Source organism: Ochlerotatus camptorhynchus, unplaced genomic scaffold, assembly GCF_037179485.1.
Source record: "Ochlerotatus camptorhynchus isolate MF236.1 unplaced genomic scaffold, CSIRO-AGI_Acam_v1.1 ptg000014l, whole genome shotgun sequence".
NCBI lineage: Eukaryota > Metazoa > Arthropoda > Insecta > Diptera > Culicidae > Ochlerotatus > Ochlerotatus camptorhynchus.
This window is the reverse complement of record NW_027040506.1, coordinates 819,969-847,167: the sequence shown is the minus strand read 5'-3', so window position 1 is coordinate 847,167 and position 27,199 is coordinate 819,969. Positions and strand designations below refer to the sequence as shown.

Genomic DNA, 27,199 nt, shown 5'->3' with positions numbered 1-27,199 from the left:
AAGTGGCGCTCCCATTTAACTTTTGAACGGAGCATCCTACAAGGATGGTTTCTTCGACAAAGTTGTGCATTTTATTGTTCTGAGAAATAATTTCGAAGCATCAATGACCTCGGACTCCCTAAAATTGAGGTACTGGCTTTCAAAAAATGTTCTCAAATAAATAATTATCTTAATTTTTAACGTTTTTAGCTCGGGTAAGCTTAATATTTACGTAGTACTATATGAAAATGCTAAGACTTTTCCAATTATTACAAGTTTTGAAGCATCTCATACATCATGATACATTTTAAAACATTTGAGATTTGGATAGGTTCTATAATCTCGACAGCCCATTGCACATGAGGATTGTAATTTTGGGTTATTTACTGTAAAAATGACGAAAACACCTTTTTTACGGTAAGTTTTTTTTAATAGGCTCTCACTTTAAATTAGTCTCAGGTCTTTGATGTCTTCAACAACATTTCTTAGAACTATAAAATGCACAAGAATCCATCCTTTTAGGACCCTCCGTTTAAAAGATATATTCAAGCGCCACATATGAGGTCCGAATACTTACTAATCAGAAAACACTGAATGTAGGCCCTTAATTTTTTTTTAATAATTGCAGTCACTTTAACACTTTTGGATCATTTGTGACTTATCCTGGGTGAGATTTGAACTCGTGACTTTGGCGTGAGACGATGCCAACCACTACGCCGGGGTAAACTTCGGGCGCTTAATGAACTGAGCAACTTTTTCGAAGACTGTAAATCTGTAGAATGTATACTCACGGTGCTAGAGATGTTGCCCACGCTACCGGGTTCACTGCCCCACTGTTCCCCGTTTCACATTTTTCCGACCATTTGTGTACTCCCAACTAGACAGAGATGGCAAATGTACATTTTTACTGCAGAGATGTCATTGTATGGGAGAAACTAATGTCACTATATGTTTCCCCATAGAGCAATTCCACACCAAATTCCGAATCGATTTGATGCGGCCTTCTTCAAATTGCATAAAAATTTGAATAATTGTTTGTTATGGTCAATCATTCACGTTTGATATAATATTGAAGAGAATATTTTTTTGTTATTATAGCTTTAATTTTTTTTTCTATTTTTTACCCAAAATAATATGATTTTTTTTACAGTGCATATTTTTTTTCTGAAAGACATTTTTTTCCTATAACTTTGTCTTACACACCTTCCGATTTAGTGTAAAAAATTCGAGTTATGATCTGTTGAAAATATAGAACACGCTTTTTTGAAGTTTTTTGCGAGATTCAAAATGGCTACATACCTATAAGCTCAAATGTGAATGATTGACCATAACAAACATTTATGCAAAGTTTCATAAAAATCGGAGCATCTGAAATTCATAATTTTTTTGGCCTGGAAATGCTCCATAACATTTTTGCCCAACAAACAATTTTAGTTGCAAAACAGGCAAAAAATTGGCTGCATGAGTCATTTTTTGTCGGTACATATTAGCTATTCTGCAGCTGTCAAATATGAGATGAGAACCAAAATGGTCAAATTTTTGCACTCATTTGAATGATTGCCCATAGAATTAGTTCCACACGAAATACGTAAATGATCAGATATGAAGCTTTCTGATCAGTCAGTTTCAGATTATCAATTAATATGAAAGCCACCCTAATTTTGACCCTTACCATAAATCGGGGTATCTTTGAGAATGCGGGTAGCTTTGATAATATAACATAATGATTAAATTTATTTTCTGCACGCAAGGAAAACACCTTTTTCTTGAAAACCCTTATTTTCTTGAAATAAAATGATCATAACTTCTTGAAATTTTGCTCATTTTTAGTTGTATTAAAGATTATTCATATGCCACTAATTTTACTAAAATTCGTCCACTAGATAAAAGTTGAAAAACGAGCGTTTTACTTAAATAAATCAGATTCTTCCAATAAAGACCAAAACTTTAAATCAATTCACATCTGTTCAACCACCAGCCATGATTTTAAAAATACATCTATTCACCATGTTACAAAAAATTGTCCTCTAGGGTGTACGATCAATTTTGCGAAGAGGTACAGCTCTTAATTTTTGATAGCATATAGCAAAAATTACACCATTTCAAATGGTGTGATAAGATACTGTTTGTATTAGCCCTAACAAGAGATATTAACATTAAAAAGGCGTATTTTTAAAAGAAAAACGTCAATAACTCATGATTGGAAAATATATATTGACTAGTTCTGTGTGGCAAAAGTTGCGTCTTCAAAAGTTCTAAAAGTTGTCTCAAGACAACTTTGCAACGAAATTCGAAAAAAAAAAATTGAGGAAAAACACTGTTTTTTAGAGACACCCTAAGTTAACTAAGGAAAATTGCTTTAAATCGGTCAATTCCAGAGATAAAAAAAAGTTTTGTTCAGGTTAGCAACAACTTTGCCAAAGAATATATACCTTTATTTCAACAAATTAATAATTTATATTTTATTCCAATGATAATATGGACCACCCTAATATTAATTGACTCCAACATGAGGGCCTAACTACAAGAAACAATATTGTAAGACACCTTTTCTCTTAAGTTTAAATTTGTGGCTCTAAATTCCCATTCTGGACTACTGTGCAATGGTATCTAAGGATGAGTGGAAGAGAATCAATTCGAACCCATTCAAAAAATACACTGAATAGAAAATTAACCATAATTAAACAACCAGAATCAATCCATCTATGGTGAGATTACCCTTCTTACTAATAGGAATTCCAACATACTCATATTATGTGATGAAATGAATTCTCATGCGATTAAAGATATCGCATGATGGATGTTGACTCTAGTCAGAAACTGGCCACTTTCTCGGGGATACCCGGAAAATAGCTGGATGTGGCCAATGTGGTCCTGGGTACTTCAAATGACTACTGGGTACTCCAAATGAACTGGCTTATGAATTCGTGTGTGATTTAATGCGTCACTTGATGGGTTTTATTCGTTTCAGGTCGGATTTAGTCTCATGGCCCATACAAACCGCCTGAGATGAACTAGCCAACGGCTACAAATCTCATAAAGGCTTAAAATAAAAACCATACCATACAGAAATGCTTATATTTAAGATACTAGAAGCGGTTTCAAAAAGTGGCTTGTATATTTGTTTATAAGCATGTCATGTTTGATACCTGAAAGTGGATTTAGTATTTTTCATTCAATGAGAAAAAAGTCTTCTTCTTTTTTCTAGCTCCTACATTTCAATCAAACTAGAACTTTGTGTGGTGTTTTTCGAGTACTCACTTTAATCTCCTCTCCTGAGAGCTATTTGAACCTCTGCCATTTCTTAGCATTTGTATATTATGTGACATGAAATGTTTGGAAAACCGGAGAATTCCTTTTTTGGATCGCGAATTATACACTGAGGCAAATAGACTTAAGAATTTCATAAGGCTCGACTTATGAACGACACATATGAATTTCATAAGCGCGAGTTATGAAAGATTTTCGTCTAACGCGTTATACGCGTTTTGCCATTCCATTTACCCAAGCGTCGACAGACGAGTAGTCCAGACAAAAGACCCGTTCTCAACGTCCATGGTTCGGTTCCAGTCTGCTCCATTTTATTATTTTTTGTCGACATTATTTCCGATTTCCGATCACCGATTTCTTGTGGCTAAAATTCATAAGTGCCTCGGTGTACCCTTTGTCGCTCTTACTCGAGCTTTCGCCTACTCTCAACTTAGTGTTCTTGAAGCACTTCCACAGGTATTAATGGGAAAGGAAAGCTTTGTATGCGCCAACCAATGCATTAATTTGCCCAGGGATGCCCAGGAAAGTTGGGAAAATTTACACAACCTGAAACAAGATTTCATATACCGCCGCCTCCGGCTTGGAAATACCGTGCCTTAATCAACTACACTACCTGAGGCCTACAGCCACTCAAAAATGAAATGTACTTACCTTTCAACAATGGGCAAAGCTGCCCCAATGCTCCGATCGGCCCCCGTCCCGTGTACTGGCCAACGGCAAGCTCCATGAACAGCATCGGAATACCGCAGGTTAGGAGAATTATGAAATATGGCACTAGGAAGACGCCTGTAATTGACAATAACAATGGAATACAATTCACATATGCTGATGATGTTCTAGCCGACGCCTGACGACGGCGGATGTAGTCATTTACTTTCATTAGCCGTATTCGGCCTATTCGGCTAATTCGTGTAACGACTACGTGTCAGCAAGACTTCGCGAACGTCATTAGCAACTATGCACCACTTGATACGTACCTCCTCCGCTTTTGTAGCACAGGTAAGGAAACCGCCAAACGTTGCCCAATCCTACCGAGTAGCCGATGCAGGCCAGCACGAATTGCATCTTGTTGGCCCAGTGCTGCTTTCGGGGCTTCAGGTTATCGATGTCTGAGTCGTCCGAGACACCCGTGTAGCTGTCATTGTCGTACGGTTCTTCCGGAGGGCTGTCGGGGGAGATAACGTAAACATGTGAATTTTGCTAATTGATATAAAATTATTGTAATTTTAACTGTATATAGTTGTTTTTTAAATGTAAACGATAAACAATAAACACCGACTAAAATGAGCAAGATGAGTACCATCGAAATGGTGTGTGTTTTTTAATTTTGTTTGTGGAAATTTCAGGGAGACGACACTTTATAAGTATTAATCAACTGTGCAAAGCTAAAGGTTTTGTTTTCGCTATGCTTTGAAGGTTTTTTTTTACTGGACATGATATTATCCAGATCGCATAGATTTCCAATATTTGCGACATCAATTGAAAGCACGCTCTACTTCGTCATTTTTTTTTCTAACCATTCTAATGAATACGATAAACGATCACTCACGAGGGTACACCGAGAGAGGTGAGATTATTCAAATTCGCTGTTGCTAAACCGATCTCTTGTCGCTGCGCTGTGGACTGTGGTTTTACTTCGCTACACCGCATCGGTAGGTATCGCGTTCCATCACCGTATGATGATATGGTCGCGGTAATCTCAAATATCACCACGGATCGAATGTTTGTGCAAAAAATTGTAGCAAAAAAAAAAGTGGTGCTAATAAAGCCAATTGTAAATGCCATTGTACAAGGCTGGATCATACGATATCCCATCCAAAATTACAGGAATGTATCCTATCCGTGTGAATTTCGTCTGTTGATTTATCAATTAAGCATGGATTGGCAGTTTAACATTTTCCGTAAATACTGGACGATGACGGTGTTTGGTTGCTGATAGAGACTATGTTAAATATGGAATTTACCTGAAAATAGATGTAAATATTTTCGAGCGAGTTCTATTTGTGGCTACAAGACCCTTTTTTGGTGTCAACAAAGGAAAAATAAACCTTGCCGTTTATGTATGTATGATCACAGACTGCATGAAAGACTGAAGGTATGATCACAGAATATGTGGTATGATAATCATTCCAGCAGTAAAGATTCTGCGACGGATGAACACATGCATAGCTACTTGAAGCTGAAAATCATTCTAAGTCAGTGATCCAAGCCAAAATAGGTCCTAATAAGATGCAAAAGTTGAAAATTGATCCTAATAAACGTTGCAGCAAACTTTAATGCGAAGTAGAAGCCGAAATTTGATCCTTATAGCTTATAAGGATCGATTTCCGGCTTCTACATCTCATTAGGATTGTCAAAGCTAAATTCTCAGGTTGTTTTATGTATCAAACACAAACTTTACAAAATTTTCTTGCTACTTGTATTTACAAAATATCGTCATAATATCTTATTATTCCATAATTTCACAAAACTTTTTTTTCCAAAATGAATGGAAGGCACCCTGCTTATAATTAGCAGATGATTAAAATCGTTCCTAGTAAGTTGTAAATGTCGATCCTAATTTGTTGAAGATTTAGGTCTCAAACCTGGCAAGTGCTTTTCTAGTGCATATATTTAGTTTTTAGATTGCACGTCAATGTTCCAATCATTCTCAAATCTCACTCATCCTCAGAGAATAAACTCGCGTGCTAATTTATAAAATTTCATTTGAAGGTAATACTCATATCATACCGCTCAAACGTCAATTGATAGCAGAAATATTCAATAGGGTCTTATGGGACCATGGTAAGAGAAAACAGTCCATAATGTACCCCTGGGGTAAAATGGCCCCGTGCGGGATTTCGTTGCTTTTCCAATACTAATTCTGGAATATTATGGGCCAGAATGCTTGTTCAACTACTGAACTAGCAATGTTGCTCGTCGAATTCACAAATTGGCAATCGGAAAGCTATTAAAAACAGCGTGGGGTCATTTTACCCTAGGGGTGTGTTTTAGACCCTCCTACCCTACCATTCATTTGGTGATTGTTGCGTCGGTTTTTCAAGTAATAAGTAAACATCAGGGTGTCGACAAATCAAGGAATACTAGGGAATTAATTTTTGGACCTGGAATATCAGGAAAATATGTCTTTATAACAGAAACCTATAAATACGAATGACTGATTTTGCTAGTTTCAAACAACTTGTACTCAGTGTACTTAGTTTGAGGATGGTTTTTCATTTCAAATTTTAAATAGAGTTGCGAACTTGTAGTTGTTCAATGCTTGATGTTTCATTTTTGCAATTTAAGCAAAATTTCTCAACTAAAAGGGTATTTCCATGATTTTGCGCCTATTATAAATTCAACTTTCACTGGGCGTTGTCACATTCCTGAGTTGAACTTAGATAAAAATCCATTTCCGAAGACGCTAGACGCTGTTAGTAGTTGCAAAATTTAAGCTGCTAATGCGTCTCTTAATAGATATTACACCTAATTGCGTCTGACAAAATTTAACCTTCGTGTAGATTGGTACGTCTGTTCGATCCAGCTGTGTCCAACAAAAATCAAAACCTTGAGCGCATTGGAGCGCCTTTGAGTAAATGCAAGAATGGTAAAGAATTAAGCTGGGTTTAGACAAGGCAAGTCATTGATCAACTCAGTTAAATTAAATTGGCTTGAACAGTTGGTGGTTCAACATTTTTCAATTCAAGAGAGTTGATCAAGTCAGTCAAATGGCATGGTTTCAACTGAGTTGATCAATTGACTTGCCGGCTTTAAGAGAAGATGGTGGTTTTTTTTCTAAATACGTTTAGCTATTGTTCCTTATAGTGTTCTTAACAGCTTGATTGGCTCAGAGAACTAACTAAATGAAAATTTAGGATAATGGTCTTGCTTGGCTGGATTTTCTTCTTCTTTGATTGCTTGGAGTAGCCCTTTTATGATTGAATAATGATTCAAATATGCGTAGACAAGCATTCCCAAGTAACCAAAAGTTCTGATAAAAGGCTATTTGTGGCTTAAGCAGCTTGGTTGAAGGTGGTCTATAGAATTCTAAGCAACCTCATTTTTAAGTCGTTGTAAGACTTTGAAAGTTCCGGTACCATAATTGAAGAGCATCAGAGATATTTTAAAGTGAGCTGTTGTCCCGCCTACTGTTGGAGTTTTCAGTGCCAGCTGACTGACTTGAATACGAAACACAACACCTTGATGAATTTTAAATTGGTGTTTGTCCGCTTGGTATTCCAACACACTTGTGGCGCAGTGCTTAGCAATCGTAGATCGCATGCCGAATACACGGGTTCGAATCCAGGAAATTACTCTTATTTTTTTTTATGTTTGGTAGAATGTTGTTTCACTGTTCTGTCGGAACTTTATTTGAACTTTATGGAACTTGAAAGTTCTGTCGGGACTTTATTCGAACTTTATGGAACTTGAAAGTTCTGTCGGAACTTTATTTGAACTTTATGGAACTTGAAGGTTCAGTCGGAATTTTATTTGAATTTTATGGAACATGGAAGTGATTTTAATAGTTGAATGCGGAACTTTTGGTTACTTGAGTTGCCTTATAGCGTGGCTTTATCGAGAATTCTAGGTCTTCATTGGAAACCTGGTTAGCTTGTTAAATTAGTTTCTCAGTGATGTTTTAGTATTGTTATGTTGCTGCTATTGCAATTTAGCTGGATTAACTTACAGAATTTTGGAGGTGAAAGCGCTGTTTGCTGGAGGAATCCACCCGCGAATTAACTTTTGTTTAAGCGTGTTATCCGGAATAATTTTCTTGTGGAGCTGGGTCTGATAATGTGCTCAAGACAAAACAAATATAATGGGATTAAAAACAAGTGTTTCATATGTAAAATGCAGAGTGACTAGTGATTCGGGTAAACCGAAAAAAAAACTGAGAATTTGAAGTCACCGGGAAAAAAACCTGAAGATGACAAATCTGGAAAAATATACCTCGTCCTCTCTTCGAAAACAATAAGATCTCAAGGCAATTGGACTGGACTAGATTTTCAGGATACAGTCACTTTGAAGAACTATTAAGAGAACTTTAGCATTTTTTTTTCCAAATCAAATTTGAGCAGATTTTAAAATGAATTCTAGAGATAACACCAAGGCATTTCAGAAAATATTTAGTCAGTTTTTACTAGAACTATCAAGAGTGAAGAGGATTCAAGGATTCATGAAAAATACCAAGGGAAGCTACTTTTGATGCTACAATCGCAAAATAATACTGCGAAGATCTATAAGTCGAGGATAAGTCTAAGCGCATTTCGAATGGAATTTCTAGAGAATTTTAATGAGAATTCCATGCATTTTCCAGAAGAATTTAGAAGTGAAATCCAATATAATTCTGAGCAAAATTTGAAGACATTTCTCGGTGGGAGAATTTCCCCTGCCCGATGGCAGGGAATGGGAATTACAAGTTTTGCTCATAGAAGCTAATAGGTCCTTTTCAATTGTTGGTCGAGAATCTGAGAATTGCATGGAAACTCTACGGAGAATTTCAAGCAAGTTTAACAAAATAGAAGAGTTTAAAATTCTAAGAAAATCTGAGGACGAATTTAAAGAATTTCTGGACTGTTATGAAGACATTTTCGAGGGACTTCCAGAGAAAATTTCAAACTTATTTCAAAAGAATTCTGAAAATAACTCTCAATCATATAAAAGCCTGTAAAGTTTTGAGCGAATACATCGAACGTGTCGCTGCTGTCTTAGAAATGACCCATTTAACCTTCGGCTCAATCACATTCAGTCTAATGCTTAGTTAAAATTTCCAAAATTCCGGGAGAAAAACGGCAATAACCGGAAAATTGCTAATCGAGATTTGCTGGTCACCATGAAGATGGAGGAGATCTGGATGAATTTAGCCCCTAGGTATGAGTTCGGAAGCAGTCAGAAAATAATTTCTAAGTGTGAGACAATTGCTATGCGAAGGACCTCTTCTCGTATCAGTGAGTAAATGGTGATTAGAAACGGATCATGAACTTGCTGAATTAAGGCCAACGCAAGCAAATTTAAAAAAGTTGAAGGAAGCTTCTGTGAATTCTAAGAAAAAAAATCGAAGAGAATAAGGTCAAATTTCATGAATTTTTGTTAAGATAATTTCTGGACTTTTATAAAAAAAAATCAAAAGAATCTCAAATTTATTTTAGAAGAATTCTGGAAAACAAACTCTGTGAAGGGAAATTATTGTGAATTAAATACTTGAGAACAATCAAATAAAAACCTGTAAAGTTGTGAGCAAATTTTCATAAACAATTTTTGAAGACTTCGAAAGTAGAACCAAATTCAAGACACAGAAAAAATGCTGCCATTTAACCGAGTGATCTTTTTGGCTCAATCGCATTTTGTTTCATGCTTTAGTTAAATGTATATAGCACAAGTGGGAATAGTTCCAAAATTCCGGGATAAAAGTCAGGACATTGCTAATCGGGATTTGCTGGTCACTATGGCGACATTCGGTCATAATTCAAAATTTGAATACAAACTCCATAATCTAAAAATTGTTTCATTTGAGCCTATAGGGTTAAATACCCCATTTGCGGCCTACTAAGCACAACCCGCATTTAGTCTTTCTTAATCTAGCACAGCATAGCACCAAACGGAATGTTATTATTACTGATGGCTTCCAAATTTATTTACCTTAAGGTTTGATAAAGAGAAACCAATCGTTGAGATATTGTTTAAAGTCTAACACTGCTTCTTGACGCCAAACTCGGCCTACGGATTCTAAACTCGGCCTAACGCATTGAAACGCCATTGAAACGCCAATGAATTCACTTCGGCCTATCGGATTAAGATAAAAATTGATTCGGTCGAAGCGCTTCTTTTGTTTTTGAGAATAATGGGTGCAAACCTTCATATCACGCGTTCTCATTGACTTTGTTCGGTAGTTTATTAACTAAAGTATCGGACCAAACGCATATTTGATTTGTTAACTCTGAAATCATGGATTTATTTGAAGTTTTCTGCTCCATATGCCCAAAATGGGCGATTAGGCCGAAGTAGTTCTCTACCATACCTAAACCTCTCGCTCGTTAAAAGATGATTAGGAATATGAATTAGGAATAATGATGATATTGGCTTCCTATTCCATGATTTTAGACATCAAATTCTGCGAGTTTTTAAGTTTGGACACAATTTGTGTCACACAAACTCTCAGTGTCCTTTTCCTAACAAACCGAATTTGTCGAAACCTGCTGAAATGAAAACCGCACAAAATGCAATAATGGTGGGTGGAATATCACTCTAACTTACAGTCTCGTCGTGTACTTCCTTGCCAGAATGGGACTGTTGGGATAGCTGCCAATGGTGTTGGCCAGTGGAAAGAGATCGTCCAAATCCTCCATGTGCCCATAGTGAATCAGTTTTGGATCTCCATTTTCCTGGGGAGCATTTTCCCGAATTCTCACTTGCCGATTCTGTTCCATCTTTTCCGTTTTTATCTCTGATCCAAACTGGAATTCAATGCTGTACCATTGTGCCCGGGGAGCACTTCAATATTCACGCTCACTCCAAATCGATCACTTTTCAGCACGGCAGATTTTACACGTGAGTACCCGCCAGATTTAGATAAATTCACACGCCCACGAGAGGAACCGGAATTCGATGTTTAGCGGTTCATGATTGCCAGTCGACTGATGAATCCGGCCATCCACGTTGTAGCATTTGCGAAGATTTAGAGACGATTAGTGGATTCGCAATCAAATAACGCGATACCGGCTCTAAAAGTATATATGTAACAACAGAGCACAATGGACCGCTCGAGACGTCACTACCTACCAGGTGATAATCTTGAAAGAAAATAAATTATTGTAAACGCGGATAGTTGAGCGCGCTGCGGGGCCGGACAAGTCAGTTGGATGTAAATATGCCGTTTCTTATCTTTTATACGCGTACCATTGTCGTGGAGTCGTAGACAGAAGTGGGTTGTTTATCACTAGGGTATCTTAAGGGAATGTGATATGTTGCTTCCGTGGATTCTGACGACATATCTCGGGTAACCGACCACCACCAGCGAAAACTGGAGCGAAATTGCTGAATGAATTGGTCCCCGAAAATTTGAGTACAGGTGAGACTTTATCTATTGCGGCGCATCCCTAAACCAGGGGTCGGAGGAATCAGAAGAGAGGTAGACGTTTAAAGTATATATAAATTGGCAGGTCTGTGCTGTTTCGTTTTCTAATATTATTCACCTTGGATGATGTGTGTGTGTGTATGTCAATTGGATTTGTCAATATATTTTAAAATTTTCCGGCCAGATTTAATGGCTGCAAATATTTTCTATGTTTCGAGCCGAAAAAAAAAACATCCATGTGCTAAGAGCTTTTCTAAATGTGTATTTATAAATCATATGATCTACTGAGTACAAAGGTTTGAGCTAAATTCGATGACATAAACTTGTAATCAAAAATTTAGACTGTGATGCTTTGTGAAGATGCCACCGATCTTTATGATTATATCATTATATGATTAAGTTTTAATTGTAGGGTAAACATTATAATGGTCTTTATATTACGACAATATTGTTTAAACAATATTCCGCGAACCTACTTCACACAAAAAAATCTGACTTTTATGTTTCCTCATTACGACAATCGTCCAAGGTAGTAAGTTTTATTGACCATTGTTTTCATAAGAGCAATTAATCCAGATTTCGTTCCCTTATCACATGATGTTATTTTCAAGCTAATAAACTCATGAGGGCAGACATAAAGTGAAAGACGATTGTTTCATTACCCCCTCTATCAAACAACGGCTTCTTGCGGATCGGCCTCGGGGGATAATTAGAAGTCGACAAACATCAATCTGATAAACACACTGTTAGGTTTTTCTAATTATGCAAATTAATCTTCGCACTGAAACAACAATTAATTTCCTGCAACCCATCTGATGTCAGCCCGCAAACCATATATTGATTTAAACTTAACCCATAGAACTTTTGAAATCCGGAAAGTCTGTGTATTTCGTAAAATCTGCGGAGTTGACCCATAAACCATCCGAAATTGATTCAAAAGGCTTCTGAAACTGACTCATAAGACTGGAGTTAATTCATATGACATGCGGAGCTGACCCATGATACCTAAAGACTAGTATAATGCTTTTCACGGTGACCTATAAGATATTAAATTCATAGACCTCTAGCGCTCTCTAGACTGAACCCATAAGGCCTCTGGAATTACAGTTTAAAGCATTCGGATTTGACCTTTAGCAGATTCTTGAATTAAATTTACTATACCTCTGCCCTTAGCTCAGTCAGTAAAGACCATGCTGAAGGCGACTAGGTTCGATTCCCGGTCCGATCTGGGAATGTTTCGGGTAGATAAATTTCTCGACTTCCCTGGGCATAGAGTATGATTGTACTTGCCACACAATTATACTAATGCAAAAATGGTACCGTCAGACGAAGATGATCACTTTTTACCGATAAACCTGAATATTTTTCCAACCATTTGTATGGCACACAAACTAATACCTCACAAACCTGTACTAGCAAATGCTTTTCTAATGTATGAATTTAGATTTTGAATTGCATGTTTAATTTATTTTTTAGAATAAAAAGGAGAATCAAAATGCAAATTTTCAATTCTGGGTGAAGAGCAGGTTTTTATGGAATGCAATATTCATAAGTTGGTTATTATACTTGATTTATGTTCGCTGAAGAACAATCTGGTGTTAATATTTTACAAAAGTTATATTTTGGTATAAAATAGTTAAAATAGTAAAATAGTAAAAAAAATAGCCTAAATGTAGGCAATTTATATAATTTTTCTCATAAAATCATTTTTATGGCATTCATTTTAATGAAAAATGATTCCAGATTCAGATTCAGCGACCAAAAACCAAGTAAAATAAACAATTTTGCCGAGCACAGCAACATAATAAATGCTGATTATAATCTGGTTTTGAGGAACAGGCAAAAGTTGTCTATTTCATCACTTACGCAAAATTTTACATTGTGACTGGTAGAATTAGTCGTTTGTTAGGGAAAAAATGCAAAAGTTCTGTTTAATACTACCTAATATTAAACAAATTATCTCATAACAATATGACAAACAAGGATTGTTGAGAATCGAATATTGAGCGGTGTAGTGATTAAGTTTATCCAGGGTGGCCAGCGAACCGGGAAAACCGGGAATACCGGGAAATATCCGGGAATTTGAAGAGTTACTGGAAAAAACCGTGAAAAATCCGAGAATTTTACGAGAGAACCGGGAAAAATAAATTAACCATACCATAGTAACAAATTTTTACAGCAGATTTTCAGAATATACCATTAAGACAGAGTGATTCTTGGTCTTGTCCTGCTCTATTTGCTGCATAATTTTCTTCAGTTTCCCGTCTTTTTATTTTTAGAATTTAATCACTAAGCAATATCGTCAATTTCAGATGTAAAGTGCATGGGCCTTAAATGAAAATATCGACGATGCAGGACTTTGGAAACAAATATTCAATAAATTTGGTAAAAACCGATACTGAATTATTCTTTTCCGGGGTTTTAAGTTTTCGTTATTCAAAATTATCATGATATGAATTCCAGAATTAACTTGGAATGATGCTCTGAATTATCATGGAATTCTTCTGAAGTTAACCAGAAAACACTCCGCGTAATAATTATCGTTCAAACTTTAAGAATTTGATTGGAATCCTTCTTAGAATTCCATTAAACCTATTCGGAGACTTTGATTCATTTGAAATTCTTTTCTAAATTTTCTTTTAACTCTATTCAAAGCAGTAGAAATAATTAAAAAATTTATTTAGAAACTCCTTGGAGTATTTAAAAAATTCTTTCTAAGTATCAGCTTTTTTGCAATTGATTTTGTTTGAGCTTTGTGGTGAATCTTTCGCACTAGGGTTGAAATTATCCCCAGAACACTCTCGGAACCTTGTTTTTCGTTGAATTCTCATCATAATTCTCTTAAAATTCATCTCCTCAGAATCACCTAGGAATTATTCTTAAAGTTTTTTTTTCACAACTCCCTTTGAAATATTAAAAAATTACATAAGAAATTAATTTAAAACTTGCATTCTTCTGCAAAGAAATTTCTTAAAAAACATCTAACAATTTCTAACGACTTCATGTCAGAATAATTCTGGAAGGCTGCTCAGAACTTCTCTTTCAATTTTTTTTTCACAGTCACTTTAACACTCTTGGGTCATTCGTAACTTGTTCGGGGGTGAGATTTGAACTCGTGACTTTGGCGTGAGAGGTATGGATGTCACTACGCCACGATGTCACTAAAATTTCTATAGACACCCATAATACCCATAATAATATCCCGTATTGTATCCGGAGCTTCTATATCTAAATCATAAGGTCTTTGAAGTTAACCTACCCCTACTTGCATAATTGTTCAGTGAGGCCTATAAACTAAACCTATCAGCCCGCAAGAGTTGCCCTGCCCCAAACCTCTGACGTTAGTCCATTAGACCTCTGTAATTAATCTAAAAGCAAATATATCATATTAAGGTGATTACTTGATGACCGTTAAGATCAGGGTTCCCAACAGTTTTTCAAAAATAATTGACAAAATACACACAAAAAACTGGACAAAACTGGATCCACATTAATATTTGATTTTCCCGCAAACATGCAAATTTTGTGAACTTTTCAAGATTTTGTTACCTATGTTTTTGTTTCAATTTGTTTATTTGGTAAGACTCTACTAGTCTTTTTCCCTTGATTTTTTTTCGTCGATCTTGTTTTCCGTACTGAGTACCAATGCTACTAACACCAAGTAGGCAGCTTCCACACCTGGACCCTACATATCGACCTATTATCAACCCAGTTCATGGACTTCCCGTGTTTACTTCCCGTGATCAGAGATTTTATGTCTTGGAAAATCTCGATGACGCCGACTTTTCAGTTTCTGGAACATGGATATTTTTCACAAATTTTATACTTGAACAAATTTTGAATTCATGATCTTAAAAGTAATTATACTTGGATACATTTTCAAGAATCTGGAACGAAGATAAATATTCATGATATTGAGCACTGAACATTTACCAAGATCACAGATTTGTAAACAACAATCAACATACCATGAACATTTTTGGAGGCTCATATAATTTCCTACAAACAATTTTAGTGGCAGACTAGGTTATACAGGAAAAAATAGCTATGTTAGCCAGTTTTTGGCTGTAAAGGGCGAACACGAAATTATTGCGACACATTCAACAAGGCATAACTTTTTTACCATTGGGTAAAAATCAACCAAATTTTGCACACTTTCTCATTGATGTGTATTGTGTACATGCTGTCAAACTCGAAGTCGTGTTTTTCGATTCAACGAAAATGGAGGTGAACCAACGCGAGTTGAGAGAACAAATTCTTTCCAAACACCTGGAATTTCCTGACCTGTCACACCGGCAGTTGGGAAAAATGTTGAACATTCACCATTCAACCGTCTCCAGAGTGTTGAAGCGGTTCCAGGAGCGGTTGACGTTGGACCACGGCAAAGGAGCTGGAAGAAAACCGGGACCGGAGAACAAAAAGACGGAGGGAAAGGTGAAGCGGATGATTAAAGCAAATCCCAACGTCTCAAGCCGTGATTTGGCTCAAAAGATCGGCATGTCGCAGAGCTACGTCCAGAATGCAAAGAAGAGAGCTGGACTACATACATACAAGGTACAGAACTTCCCAAACCGCGATGAGCGGCAACAATCGACGGCTAAAACTCGGGCACGGAAGCTCTACGAGAAGATGCTGACAAAATATGGCTGCTGTGTGATGGACGACGGAACGTATATATTTAAAAGCCGATTTTAAGCAAATTCCGGGGTTGGAGTTTTTCACCGGCAAGAGCAAGTTCGATGTGGACGACAAATTTAAGAAGAAGAAAATGTCGAAGGCAGGCCATCTGCTCTTGCGGACTGAGGAGTGAGCCTTTCGTGACAAAGGGCACAGTAAATGGCGAGATCTACAAATCTGAGTGCCTCGAGAAGCGCCTTTTGCCGTTCTTGCAGCAGCACGACGAAGCTCCGCTATTTTGGCCAGATTTGGCATCATGCCACTATTCTAAAAGTGTCCTGGAGTGGTATGAGGCCAATTCTGTCCATTTTGTTCCAAAGGACATGAATCCGCCAAACTGTCCGGAGCTGCGCCCGGTGGAGCAGTACTGGGCAATAATGAAGCGGGAACTTCGGAAGAGCAAGAAGACAGTCAAAGACGAGAAGGACATGTTAAGAAAATGGAAAAAAAACTGAGAAACTGGTACCGGATGACACTGTAAAGACTTTGATGGAGGGCATCAAGCGAAAATGCGTTCAATTTTACACTCAAGGCTCCATCGATTAACTTTTCTTTTGATTTTTGAAGTAAATATATGTATAAAACTACCCTAAAATTTTGGTTTGATTCTAAACATTATAAGAAAATTGGCATGACATTTTCGGTGTCGCAATAATTTCGTGTTCGCCCTTTATAAGCTTATATACAGCTAAAATTGTTAGTTGTGTTTGATTCGAATTTCTTACGAACTAGTTCCAATTGAAATCTTCTTTCAAGGTAGTTCTGAGGACCTCAAACCTAAGAAGAATAGCAAGGTAGTTCTGAGAATTTAATGGAAGTTAAGAATGGGTTTCAAAGAAACCTTTATCGAAAATTCATAGGAATTACCGAGGTTATATTTCAAAAGAAGGGTATTTGAAAACAATTGTAAGGATTTTTTTTAAATATTATTCCAAGGGAAATTAATTCCGAATTCCGAAAATAGATCCAACAAAATTTTGAAGAATATTTCAATGGAATTCCGAGGAGTATTCCAAGAATATTGCGGTAATTTTTTTTTTAAATCAAAAGAGAGTTCCAAGGAAATTATGGAAACCATTTTAAAGAATTAGGGTAATTTGCCAATTGTTGCACGGCTAAGTACGTGCTTTTTGTTGTTTCGTATTTTTTCGAGGTTGACAACGTTTTTTAAGTAGAAATTCCTCAAGAATCCTTTCAATGCGATTAACTAAGCATTTCCAGAGCTAATAAGCAGTTTATATTCATAAAAGCTTTCCTAAGGTTTTTTGAATGCGCCTCAGAGCCCAATTGTTGCACGCATAATTTGCATTGAAATTCTATTATTGCACACATCGTATATAATTATTGCACACCCATAAAATATCGTTAAATGCATCTTAAAATGAATGTATTCAGCAAGAAGAATAATTCAGTGATTCTTTTAGATGATTAAACGTAACTATTCGGTATAGTGTACTTACTATATAAGTTATTTTATTAATATCATTAAACTAGTCAACAATAGAAGTAAAATATACACAGCAGCTGTTTTACATGAATCGTTGCATACCTTTAGGCGTTATCCCATAGACAATAAGGTGATCCAAGACTAAGAGACGTTGCTCAGTGGAACTGACAGCTAGAAATCTAGGGTGTGTGAGTGATCTGGTGTTAATGGTGTTGAATGTAAACATAAACAAAGCAGAAATTCATATGCTGCCAGTTCTAGTGTGATCTGTCAAATGTTCTTGGTAGCGGCGCCTGGTGTAGTGGTAAGCGTGATTACCTCTCACCCCTGCAGGCCTTGGTTTCAATCCCAGTCGGCGCCGCCGGAATGTTCTGAGGCATAATATCTCTGATCACGCCTTTAGCCGTTGGTCCCCGGTTCATGATTTGATGAGTCGATAGGTAGGGTCCAGGTGTGGGAGCTGCCTTCCTGGCGTCGGTAGCATTGGTGCTCACCACGGAAAACAAGATCGACGGAAAACAAACCAAAGGAAAAAAAAATGTTCTTGGTAAACAAAAAAGTCAGCTGATGGCAACTGTCTCGTGGACAGCCTTATAATGCATGACCAAAAGTCCAAATGTGATCCAATTACTGAACATTATTACTTATTTTTGTAAATTTTGCATGGCTGATAAATGTATTGCAATTCATCGACAGATAAAATAATAACGAACATTTTGTTGCAAAAATAAAGAAATCGCCTGAAATCATGTAGGGTAGAGCGCTTCTTCGTCGTAATCGCCCATTTACGTTCTATCGATCAGAAAAGATCAATAATATCAATGATTTCACCGTGCACATAGGCAATCATAGGTTTGTTTCGATGCGTTAGTTCATTAGCTACAACATAAATTCTATCAGAGCGCATTTTATGAATATTTACGCTCATTGTTCTCAAAACAAGAGAAGCGCTCCTAGCGAATTCCCTTTTTCTACGTTTATCCGTGGGACGAAGAAAATATAATGGCGTTTCAATGAACTCAGGACGGAATTGAAACTCTTAGGACGAATTTTGAATCAAGAAGCAGTATTAGATTTTGAACGAAATCTCAACAATTTGTGACTCTAAAGAATAAATTTAGAAGTCATTTTTGACAGAAATATTCAATTGTTTGCTCAAACCCGTTCCAAAAAGAGAGGTAAAGCGCGGGTTTTGCTTTTTATCACAATATTTCTTAAACTCAATATCAAAACACTTGTTTAGTCATTCAACAATTGAGCACTGATTAGCATGTCACCATGATTCGTAAACTTTATGGTCATAGATAAATGCTGCACAGTAAACAATGCATTAATTGAGTGGTGTGCAACAATTGGCAAATTACCCTAATGGGAATTCTGAGCAGATGTAAAAAGGAATACCTATGGTGATTGCTTGAGGATTTCAAAAGAATTCTAAATGAATGCTGGTGTGAACTCCAATAGAAAATTTTCCGAGTATTTAAATTATTAATAACAAGCTGACCCGGCAAACTATGCCTAGTTGTTTGAATTAAACCCGTCGGGGCCCAAGACGAATAAAACATATAATCTTACAAATCCGTCAATCCGTTGTCGGGTTATTGCGTGATATACGAACACCATTTTTTTTTTATTTATAGTACACACCTAGAAATAACGAATTTTGCACGTGACGGAATCCATCTTTGACATAAAAGATGCAGACGTAAACAAACATGTCATGTAATATTAAGTGCTCCGAGACTGAAAAGTTCGTTGCGCGACAAAAAGTACGTTTGATTGAGCTGTATTTTGCGTCTGTTATGACTCAAATTTTTGTCAAAATTGACGCTCGTATATGTCACTTTCAGAACACCTAAATTTACATGATTTTTTCTAAATGTGTAGAAGATATGCATAGTGAATTCAGAGAGTGTTCGACTGAAGATTTATTATGGAGCAAATTATAAGGGAATCCAATTTTTCCATAAAAATAAATTCAAGATCCTGCAGCTGAACTCCGTTCATAAATTCCATCGAAGAGAATTACCTAATAAGTAGAAATTTCATTCTCTTCGATGAAATGTATACCCGGAATTCAGCTGCTGGACACAGAAAAAAAATCACGATTCAAGATTCGGGAACAAAAATGTAAATTCTTTGAGGCTTTGATTTTATTTTAGATTTCATACTAGTAAATTGTTTGATCCTGGATTTAATTTTCTTTGTCAATATTCAGTCAGTTTTATTTAAAATTATATTTCCCTGTGTGAAATCCAAGATGAACATGAGAAATTCCAAATCTAGCAAATAAATTTGATATGCCGAACCTTGTAATGTGTTTAGCATTGCGAACTTTTTTTCATTGGTTTGTTTTCCGTCGATCTTGTTTTTTGTACTGAGTACCAGTGTTGGAAAAGTTCGCGATATTTCACGAAGTTCTCCAAGGGAAAAGTTCGCGAGTCATAGTGATTTTTTGCGAACTTTTCCATCACTGCTGAGTACCAATGTTACCAACGCCAGGAAGGCAGCTCCCACACATGGATCCTACCTATCGACCCATCAACTCATGAACCGGGGAGCCTTCCCATAGAAAATCCTAGCGGTGCAGACTGGGATTGAACTCAGGCCCTTTGGAGTGAGATACAATCACGGTTACCACTACACCACCGGCGCCGCTATTTTATGAGATCTTAAACTTAAGTAAATAATAAACTTCAACATTCAATGATTTTGATTGTAAAACGGTTCTGTTAAAACTGATTCTCATGCATTAAAATTGTTTGTGGAATTAAAGTTGTTATCAAAAATAACATATTGTTTAACGCCATTAGAAAACAGATTTCTTATAAACATGGAAATTTTCTATAAAAATGTGGTAAAATCCTGGAAATTAAGGGAATTTAATTTAGAAAAAAAAATTAGTAGATGCTCTGCAAAAAACCAGCTAAAATCATACATCAATTTTATTAAATAAATCCACAAGAGAAGTTGACGAAGTCATAAGAAGCCCTAAAAATTACATTTTTGCTAAAAAATCAATAGAGATATATCAATAATATTAACGGCAAGAATTGAGATGGTGTAAAGTTAACTTTTACATAAAATTATGTAAACTGTCATAATACCAAACCTGCAAAATGCATGTCGATGCTGTGAAACAGCATGCTTGTCCCGATGCCATGAAGCTAGTTTGTTCGCAGTATCGCCACGCATTTTGCAGGCATGGTACTATGACTGTTAATAGATATTGTCTTTCTAGATTTAAAATTCAATATTGAGGTATTTCCCCAAAATCTCATGTTCTATCCAAATGACGTACCGTGCTTTTCGTTCCCAGTTTTAAGTTTACCGGCATGTTATTAGGCGCGATCGTTCATTTCGAAAGCAAATGCTGCGTGAAACTTTTTGCAGAGACCCTTTTCGGAAAAATCGAACGGCGTGGTATCAAATCCACTGAATTCGCTCAAGCATTAAAGGTAACATTCAATTTCTAATTCGCACAGTTTTCCACAATCGAACTAATTCATTTGAACCTCATCTACCATTTGTCCCAAATAGGCGACAAAAAGATCAACGAATAATCCGAGCAGGCAAATTGCTTACGACCCACATTACGAGGCAACGACGTGTCAAATCATCCTGACCATGGACCACAAATTTATCAAAACCCACTCGGCCATTCAGTGAAATTGCCCTCATAGAAAGAAACACTTACACTCGAATATTATGTCCCCAGTGGATCACTTGGCCAGGGAGAGATAATCGCGTGTGCTAGTCACGGTTGTACACCGTCGTCGTCGTCGTCGTCCATAGAGGTTGGGATCACCGTGAAACTCGCAGCAAGTCCGCACAAGTTGTGCGTTGCGGATTTCAGTACTTAGCATTCAAATGTGATGCCCGCGCCTCGCGCTCGCTGCGGTTGTGCTCTCAATTGAGGAAATTGTCATCAGCCAGGCCGACCAACTGACTAGCCGAGTGACGACCGTCCACAAAGTGGCATAGGTATGACACGGCGTATACTTTATGATTATGGAATAATCATCATCAAACTAAAAGCGAGTCTACACGAAGCATCCAGCTATCAAATTGTGCATTTTTCGCTAGAAACGGAACACAATTGCATTTGCACTGCATGCGAATGTTCAATTTCTATTTCGAATGCAAATCATGATCGTTGTTGTTACGTAAAGGGAGAGAAGATTTGAATGACATAGGAAACAAAATATGGACCATTCTGGCAAACATGATTAATCATCGGTTTGCTAGTGTGTTTCACGTAGTTCCGCGACCGGAGGGGAAGTGGTGAGCTGGCACGCCCTAAGCCAGGTTGCCGGACTTAATTAAAACTGACATCTCTTTCTCACAGCACATAGCCATGTATGCAAAATTGACTTTAATACCTACCGCGATGCAAAGAATGAAAAATATGGTTCTCAAATAGAGTGGTAGAAGGTTGCAAGACGGGATGCAAATTGAATTAGACAGCAATATTTCAGAATTATGACAGTCGCCTGTCAATGCATTGTCTACTTTGCATCAATGAAGTGAACTTGTACGCCCCCACCGAAATACGTACAGGTAATGCTTTGCTATCACTTAATAGCGCACGTTGACTTTGTATTACGTAGTGTTTTGAGACTGAAGCAAGAATTTAGCAAATACCATATACTGTCTTGTCTGATGGGATTAATTTGTTCACATACCATTATTCAGTTGTTGAAACTGCCGTGTACTCGGCTTAAGGCGAATCTTGACTAGGTCATAAAAAATTTGGGAAGTGCATTTTTATTAAATTTTATATATCCAATTGGGGCCTCCCTTACGTCAGTTGGTAAAAGCGAATCTTTAAAACAAGACCATGCTGGAAGCGGCTGCGTTTAATTCCCGGTTCGGTCTGGGCATTTTTCCGGTTGAACGATCTGGGCATAGAGTATGATTGTACTTGCCACATAATTATACTAATGTAAATATGATTCTGGCTTAAAATGCTCTCCATTAAGAACTGTAGAAGTGCTCAAAGAACATTAAGCCGGCGTAAAGTCCTAGTTTTTTTTGGGTATCAAGCTGGAGCTGCGTGACAGCTTAGCTTTCAAGACTTGGCCCATTTGAATAAATTTTGCTTCTATCTTTGACAATACAGCAGAAGGACTAGCCTATGTTGGCAGCTTGAATACTGGACTCCGTGTGTATTGTTTCAAGATAGTTATAGAAAAAATGCTGTGACGTGTGCGCGTAAATACATACGCGTAGTAATCAGATGGAATAAGTAAATCCGTTTCGAACGAAATATCTAAATTATGAAAGTTACGTACTGCTATGTTCGCGCAAATTGCGAACGCCATGCGAGACAACCGTAGAGAGAAAAAAACAGCTAATTATCACTTAAAGAGTGCCACCAAAATAAATGTGATAGCCTATGTTAACAAGTTGATTAATTTTGGTTTCCTCCACAGATATTCTACTTATTTTATTATAACTTTGTTTCAAATTAGTTATTTCACGGTACGTATCAATCATTTCAAAATTTCGCGACCGTACCGAACAAATTCTAAACTACATAAGATCAAAAATGTTTTGGCAACCTCTAACGAATTGTGAATCACTGCCTAAGGCTAAAAATCTCTAAAATAAAGATAAAAAAAAAATTGTGAATCACTTCTGCGTAAGCTCCGTAGACGTAGGCGCGTTGAATCCGACAGCCACGAAAAATTAAATCTGCATCAATACCACATAAGGAAAGATCAATTATACAATCACGTAGGGTTTACTTCATAGATTAACATTGACTGCTGTTTACAAATGTAAGTATTTATACAAAAAGAAATAAGTTAACTCAAATGCTTTAACCGCACATATCAGAGATGTCGCGTATTGAGAGAATAATATAGTAATATAGTTATTATGTACAATAAACTCAGGAGAAAACAATACCTACAAAAGGTTAAAAGTTATTAATTGTCACATATCTCTAATTTTCCTTATTTCTCAAACTATTCCTCTCCCTGTTAATCTGCTAAATGCTATTTTTTTTTTTTTTAATAATCCATTTATTTGTCAAGGCTCAAATGCGTTAGCTTTGCGGAGCCGAATATTTTTTACATTATTGTGTGTGAATATAATTTTCTTACAACTAATGTTAGTAGAACGGGGGCCGATTACTCGCGGTTTACTCGAGATTAGGGATTACATTTATTGATCATTTGGAGGGAGGATAAGGGAAAGCATTTTGAACTAATTTAAAACTTAAACGTAAAGGATGACTAAAACACAAAACACTAAACACATACATCAACAGCTTTAAGAAAGTCGTAAATAAGCTTCATAATGTCGATATCACGGCAAGCCAAGACGTCTCTAATTGGTTTAAAGGGTTGTTTTCCTCGGACTCTAAAGGAATCACACAGAACGGATCTCGCCTCACAATGCAAGGAGCAGGACCAAACAACATGCTCGATGTCGTGATAACCGTTTCCACAGGTACATAAGTTGCTGTCGGCGAGCGTAATACGGAAGAGGTGGGCGTTTAACGAACAGTGATTGGACATGAGCCTGGACATTACACGAATAAAATCACGACTCATATCCAACCCTTTGAACCAGGGTTTGATCGACACCTGTGGGACAATAGAATGTAGCCATCTTCCCAGATCACCATCATTCCACTTTTGTTGCCAGTTGGCGAGGACTTGCTGACGAGAGATCGTGAAAAATTCGTGGTAGGCGATTTGTCGCTCGTAAATATCGCCTTCCATAGCGCCCACCTTGGCCAGCGAGTCCGCTTTCTCATTGCCCGGGATAGAGCAATGAGAAGGGACCCATACCAAGGTGATGACATGTGAGCTGTTTGATAAAGCACTCAATGACGATCGTATTTCCTGGAGGAAATACGCCGAGTGCTTTATCGGCCTCATTGAACGCATAGCCTCCAGGGAGCTTAGGCTATCCGTAAAAATGAAATAATGGTCAGGTGGAAGTGAGGCAATACGCTCTAACGTGTACGATATAGCTGCTAGTTCAGCAACGTATACCGAACACGGCTTTTGAAGCTTGTATGAGGCGCTATGAAGATCGTGGAATACTCCAAAACCAGTGGACGCATTTATCACCGACCCATCTGTGAAAAATCTCTTCTCGGTGGGGACGTGGCGGTATTTGTTCGCAAAAATAGTTGGGACAATCAGGGCACGGTGAGGCTCTGGAATTCCTTGAATCTCCTGCCTCATTGTGAGATCGAATCTCACGGAAGAACCACTGAAATGATGGGAGACAGCGCGATTGGGGTTGAACGAGGAGGGGCCGATGTCCAGAGTCATGTACTCGTAGTACAAGCTCATGAATCGTGTTTGAGGATTCCGCTCTAGCAGCTTCTCAAAGTTTTCGATCACCAGCGGGTTCATGACTTCACAGCGGATGAGGAACCGGAACGATAAATCCGCAAAACGATTTGTTAAGGGGAGGACGCCCGCAAGAACTTCAAGACTCATGGTATGCGTCGATTGCATACAACCTAGCGCGATTCGAATGCAACGATATTGAATCCTTTGGAGCTTCAATATGTGCGTCCCCGCTGCCGATTGAAAGCAAAAGCTACCGTACTCCAAAATCGAGAGAATGGTGGTCTTGTAGAGTCTTATCAGATCTTCCGGATGGGCTCCCCATGAAGTGCCGGTAATGGAACGAAGGAAATTGATTCGCTGTTGGCATCTCTGCCTCAGATACGCTATGTGTTTTCCCCAAGTGCACTTGGAATCGAACCAGGCACCTAAATACTTAAACGACATGCTGTGAGTGATTGTTCTACCCATAAGTTGAAGCTGAAACTGTGCTGGATAAAGCTTCCTAGAAAAAACAACCATCTCTGTTTTCTCCGGAGAGAATTCGATTCCCAGATTCATTGCCCAAGTAGACAAATTATCCAAGGTATCTTGCAATGGTCCTTGCAGGTCCGGTGCTGTTGGTCCAACCATGGAAACCACGCCGTCATCTGCAAGCTGCCTTAGCGTGCAATTTTCAGCCAGACATTCATCAATGTCTTTGACATAGAAGTTGTACAGGAGGGGACTTAAACATGAGCCTTGTGGAAGACCCATGTAGCTGATTCGTGCGATTTCCGTGTTGCCATGAGAGAAGCTCATTCGTTTCTCGGACAACAAATTAAACAGGAAATTGTTGATAATCGGAGAAAGCCCACTCGCATGGAGTTTTTCCGAAAGGATGTCGATGCAAATAGAATCAAACGCCCCTTTAATGTCCAAGAAAACTGAACCCATCTGCTGTTTTTCAGCATAGGCTAATTGGATTTCAGTTGAAAGCAACGCAAGGCAGTCGTTCGTCCCTTTGCCCCTACGGAATCCAAATTGCGTATCTGAGAGTAAGCCATTCACCTCGACCCACTTGTCCAGACGAAGAAGAATCATTTTTTCTAACAGCTTCCGAATACACGACAGCATCGCGATGGGACGGTACGAATTATGATCCGAAGCGGGTTTACCGGGCTTCTGGATGGCGATAACTCTCACTTGTCTCCAATCATCCGGAACAACGTTGAGCTCAAGGAATCGATTGAACAAGTTCAACAATCGCCTCTTTGTGACTTCTGGGAGGTTCTTGAGCAGGTTGAACTTGATTCGATCAATTCCCGGAGCTGAGTTATTGCATGAAAGAAGAGCAATTGAGAATTCTACCATCGAAAACGGGGAGTCCATGTCATCGTTTTCCAGCGGCGGATCGCGAGTACTCCTTGCCCTCGTTGACCGACGATGCCGCGTTACGCATTCTCCTGCCGACATTCCAGAGCGTTTGCATGGAAGTCTCTCGCGATAGCCCTTCGACGAACCGACGCCAGTAACCGCGTTTTTTGGCCCTGACCAAGCTCTTAAACTTTTCCTCTAGCTCCGTATACCGCTCAAAGTATTCGCGGGAACCGTATTTACGAAACTGTTTAAACGCGGTAGACTTCTCTTTATTCACGTCGGTGCATTCCTGGTCCCACCACACAGTGGGAGGACGTTTGCGAATGGTAGTGCCAGGAACAGGCTTCGTTTGTGCTTGAAGCGCGCAATCCACTATGAGCCGCGATAGGAAGGAGTACTCATCCAACGGAGAGAGAACGTCGACCGATTCTGAACCGTCACGGACCGCGTTCGCGTATTCTTCCCAATTGATGTTTCTCGTGAGATCGTACGCGATGTTGATTGGACACTGTGAAGATGAACCGTTGGAAATCGAAATTTTGATGGGCAAATGATCACTACCATAGGGGTCTTCGATTACCTCCCACATGCAATCCAATGATAGTGAGTTCGAACAGAGTGACAAGTCTAGTCTGCTCTCTCTTGCTGGAGGTTTGGCTATTCGAGTTACTTCACCGGTGTTTAGAATGGTCATATTGAAATCGTCGCATAGGTCATAGATGATGGTTGAGCGGTTGTCATCGTACAGCTCTCCCCAGCCTGTACCGTGGGAATTAAAATCCCCTAAGATCAACCGCGGCTCAGGTAGCACTGAGCAGATGTCGGATAGCGCTCGCCGAGAAACAGCCGTTCTCGGAGGGATGTATAACGAGGCAATACTGAAGGTTTTACCTCTAATATTCACCTGACATGCGACAATTTCAATACCTGACACTGGAGGAAGGTCGATTCTGTAGAATGAGTGTTGTTTGTTGACCCCTAGGAGCACCCCACCGTACGAATCTGCACGATCGAGACGGATAATGTTGTAGTCGTGAAGAGAAACGTTAACATCTGGAGAGAGCCATGTTTCGCAGAGAGCAAACGCATCACAGT

At 38.1% G+C, this 27,199-nt stretch overlaps 1 protein-coding gene across 4 annotated transcripts in view; it reads right to left on the bottom strand.

Annotated features, from left to right (window-relative positions):
• ine (inebriated) overlaps positions 1 to 27,199 on the bottom strand; it is a 76,340-nt gene that overhangs the window by 12,350 nt on the left and 36,791 nt on the right. For 3 of the 4 annotated variants that reach the window (XM_065222063.1, XM_065222071.1, XM_065222077.1), the window contains 2 exons: positions 4,227 to 4,414; positions 3,901 to 4,035 (listed from right to left, as the gene is read on the bottom strand). In XM_065222063.1, coding sequence (XP_065078135.1) covers positions 3,901 to 4,035; positions 4,227 to 4,414 — 323 coding nt within the window. Of the gene's footprint in view, positions 1 to 3,900; positions 4,036 to 4,226; positions 4,415 to 10,485; positions 10,944 to 27,199 lie in introns of those variants that run through there. The other variant, XM_065222085.1, reaches the window with a different exon arrangement.